This window comes from Mesitornis unicolor, unplaced genomic scaffold (assembly GCF_000695765.1).
Source record: "Mesitornis unicolor isolate BGI_N332 unplaced genomic scaffold, ASM69576v1 scaffold44691, whole genome shotgun sequence".
Classification (NCBI taxonomy): domain Eukaryota; kingdom Metazoa; phylum Chordata; class Aves; order Mesitornithiformes; family Mesitornithidae; genus Mesitornis; species Mesitornis unicolor.
In genome coordinates this window covers 20,275-24,286 of record NW_010162615.1, presented here as the reverse complement: position 1 = coordinate 24,286, position 4,012 = coordinate 20,275, and the positions used below count along the sequence as shown (strand labels likewise).

Genomic DNA, 4,012 nt, shown 5'->3' with positions numbered 1-4,012 from the left:
AAGAGCGTGAGGAAGGCCATCCCAAAGTTCTCAAAGGTGGCATGGCGGCTCATGCCCTCGCAGGGGTTCTCATCATTGCACACTGAAAGGAAGGGGATTGCAGCTATCAGCAGAGGACACACTGCCAGCCCTGAGATCAAAAGCAGGAACTCAGGAAGGGGACTTCAGGCTTCTCACAGCCTGGGAACATCAGGTAATGGCCTCAGTATCCTGCCCAACAGTTGGCTGTTGCCCACCAACATTGAAAAATGCTTGATGGCCCAGCTCTGGGATATCAGGCAGTGTAACTCAGTTGCTCAGGGGGATCCTTCCAATATCTTGTTCTGCTGCCTTTCTTCTTGACCAATATTCCACGGCAAGAGACACAAATAAGCCTTCCCTGAGTTTTTCTTGTAATCTTGAAGGCAATATCAAGGTAGGCAGTGCAGAAAAAGCAGAAGTTTAAGAATGAAAGAGAAATCAGACACTGCTTTTATTTTGTTAGGCTGTTAGGACAATAACAATTTCGAGGGAAATTTCTCCTATATCAATTACATGTAAAGGAGAATAAAAGCCACCAAGTAATTCAATCCCTTTATTGAATAAGCACTGATTTTGAGAAACCTCAGCTCACTTGAGACTTACCCAGTTTTCCAAAGAGCTCCACTCCTAGAGCAGCATAGATGAAAAAGAGGAGCATGAAAAGCAGTCCAAGGTTCCCCACCTGAAAGCAAATGGCATGGTCAGCCTACCCCAAAGCCTATTTCATCTGGACAGGCAAGTGTTTCTTTCAAAGCCTGAAGAGAACAGCAGCAAATTCCCAGTGTACAAATGCAAACAAACAGTTGTTCAACACTAGGGAAATCACCAGTGATGGCACCAGTTGCAACTGGACTTGAAGGATGTTCTTTTCCCAGTTGCTTCCACTCCAGCACAAGCTCTGGCCAGAGCTGACAGAAGCCTGCATTTTCTGGGCCAGGTGAAGACAAGCACATGGCAGTGGGGACACAGAAGGTGTAGCCGGTTGAGCTGGGTGAAGGACAAGCTATGTATTCCAGCATAGAGACATGTCCTGCAGTGCTACATGCTTCACCAAAGTCCCTTGAAGCTATGCTCATGTGAAGAGTGCAAGAGCAGTGCTCCAAAAAGACAGGGACACAGGTACACCAGGTCCTGCCATGAACCAGGCAAAGCATGGTGGGGCAAAGCACCAGCTGCATGTGGAGGTTACTGCAGGGTTTGTGGAGGGAGTAGACAGGTGGGAAGGAAGAAGGGTAAACAGACCCTCTTGAAATGTGTGGAGAGGGGGAGGAGAAGAGAGAAGAGGAGACTATGAAGGAGCCAAGAGGGAATCAGAGCTTCCTCTGCATGTCATGAGTAGTAAATAGCTTAAAGCCTAATTTCTGGGCCTCCAGCAGCCGCTGTGTGGAAACTTTCCAATGCAAGGACTGCTGCTTCGTGGTGCACAAAGGCAGCAACGGCACAAGCAACACAGGCACTGCCCCCAAGTCCTCACCCTCCCAAATCAATGCTTGACTCTGAATCTCCTGACTCACAGCATCTGGGGCAGCCAGGTTATATGTGAGGAGCAGCAAGGGGTTTTGGAAGAGGTAGGCTGAACAGTAACAGAAAATGCCAGTAATGGTTAGCACACTGTTCATGGAGCAAGAGAAGGCAGGGAAAAATTAAGTACCTAAATGGTATATGGGTGTTTTTAAAAAACTGAATAGTGTCTGGTCTGAATGCACGTGGTCACTGCGTCTTTGTTAGGATCATTCACTTCAGGAGTCTAAGTTAGTCACTGCAACTGCTATGCCATCCAAATTCAGGAGAGAAAGAAATGATTCAGCCCACCCACTCTCCTGAGCTGCCAGATCCTGGGTCCCTGCATACTCAGTGGAAAAAATTATTTCTGATGACTAAATTGAACACCATAGTAAATGCTGTGAACACACACTTCTGGGTCTGTGTCCACAGGGCATTAAGAAAAAGAAGTTAATAAAACTGAGCTAAGGGCTGCATTTCCAACGGGGTCTTAAAAATTAAAGGTCTCTTCACTATTAAGAATTGTTGCAGTATAACAAAGACAGGAAGGGAACTGAAACAGGATGACTGGAGACGTCTTATATGCCATTAGCAAGCCAAAATCCCTGATGTGAGTCTGTGCTCTAGGAACACAAAGAGAAAGGTCGAGAGGAGGAAAAAGCGCAAGGGAAAGGACAGCTTACTTTAAACTGCTTCTTTTGGCAAAGCCCATAAATCTTGGAGAATAATATTACAGATAATTCAATTGTCCCCTGAAGACTCAGTGTATAAAATATGGAGACTAAATTCAATCTTTTAACAGTGAAACTGGGGGATTTTAGCCCCGCTTTAAGTGCAGATTTTTGCACAACTTTAACTATGGAGTCATTTTTGATCCCTCTGTTATACAACTTTATTAAACAAAGCCAACCTGTTACAGAAGGAATCAAAGGTCAGCCAATAGGAAGTGGATTCACCATAGGGTTTGGCACTGAAAAGACTAAGCACTGCTTTTTATTACCTTACAGAGAATACCTAGAGGCCAGATCTTTAGACATCTGCTTGGGAGGACTTTGTGGTAGATATTAATGACCTCCAAAAGACCTGACCTAACATTTTGGTTAGCAAAGAAGCTGCAGGTAAACTGGAGACAGAAAAGCCAGAATTTATAAAGTATGAAAGAGTATACTTGTGGTTTGTGGTTAGGACCAGAGCAGGGCTCAGAGGCTTGAACTGAGGTCCCAGCTGTGCTTTTTGTCATCCTGAGCAAAACACTTCACTGCCTGAAGGCTCAGTTTCTCCATGTACATATCAGGGACATGAACACTTCTTGCTCTCTTATTTATTCTCTGTATTTTGGGAGTAGAAGTTGAGTCTCACCATTTAAGTGCAAATATACTGCAGAGTCCTCTTACCAAGGGCTTCTGGATACTACTTCAGCCAGCTCTTAATATCTGTGTGCATTTCTCTGGATTGCAGAATAAACATGCCACAGACATGCAGATGCTGGATCTGGAGACCTGCTCCATTCCAGATCCTCGCCTGAGAAAAATCAGCTGCTGTGGCTCCTGGAACGGAAAAAAGCAAGGTGCAAAGAAGCTGCACTGAGCCAGTCTGGGGCAGCAGAGCCAGAACTAATAAATGTTACCAGCCCAAAGCTGCCAGCTGTAAGTACACCCTTAATCTCCTGTTCCTGCCATTGTTCAATGTATATCAGCCCCCAACAATCCTGGATGACAGTATTATTATATATCCTACATACAAATTATATTATTATTAGACAAAACTACTAATTATTATTGTTTAATAAAAAGTGTGAGAGATCAGACAGAGCTCAGGATAAACACAAGATCGTAGTTTTTCCCTTTTGCTTTTGTGCCACGATATTCCTGTAATTCAGATTGACATTTATTGTCACCAACATCAGAAGTAAACTCCTTGGGTAACTACTCATGCTGTTTCCAGATTGATTCTCAGCCCTGCATCACTCACCGAGACTGGCACATTAGCTGATAAATCAACTGACAAATGTCCCTGCATTTTGATATCATGCAACAGGCTGCCAGCTTGGGGCCTGCCAGGGGAATGGTCTGATGTATGATCAGCAGAGCCACTTGGTGCCATTACTTCTTGCTTAACAATTCTCTCTCGGGGATTTAAAAGGAAGGGGACCAGTCTCCCTGGCTGCTCATCCATCACGAGGGATCCTCGCAGTGGGCCTGAAGCCTGTGTAAAGCACCGTGTCAGCATCTCATTTGGGAACAGCTGCCACTCACAGCTCATGAAATCCTTCTGTCTAGCTGTCTTGCAGTAGACACTTAACTACCGGCTGCGTGAGCCACAACAGAGCGCGTCACTGCTTCTCATACATGAAAGGCTCAGAAACACAAAGGGATCCAGGAGGAGAGAGGAAGAAAAGAAAGTAGGAAAGGGGAGGAAGTAATGATGGGAGTGCAAATGAAAGAGAAGGTGAAAAAGGGAGCACAGGCAGGGAAGGGTGAGAGGGGCA

General features: G+C 45.2%; 1 protein-coding gene across 1 annotated transcript in view; it reads right to left on the bottom strand.

Annotated features, from left to right (window-relative positions):
* CACNA1I (calcium channel, voltage-dependent, T type, alpha 1I subunit) overlaps window positions 1–4,012 on the bottom strand; it is a gene marked incomplete at both ends in the record, with an annotated part of 30,983 nt that overhangs the window by 7,816 nt on the left and 19,155 nt on the right. Inside the window, 2 exons of the mRNA XM_010193679.1 lie at window positions 1–82; window positions 625–703. The exon at window positions 1–82 is cut by the window's left edge and continues 55 nt beyond it. Of these exons, the coding sequence (XP_010191981.1) occupies window positions 1–82; window positions 625–703 (161 nt within the window). The remainder of the gene's footprint in view (window positions 83–624; window positions 704–4,012) is intronic.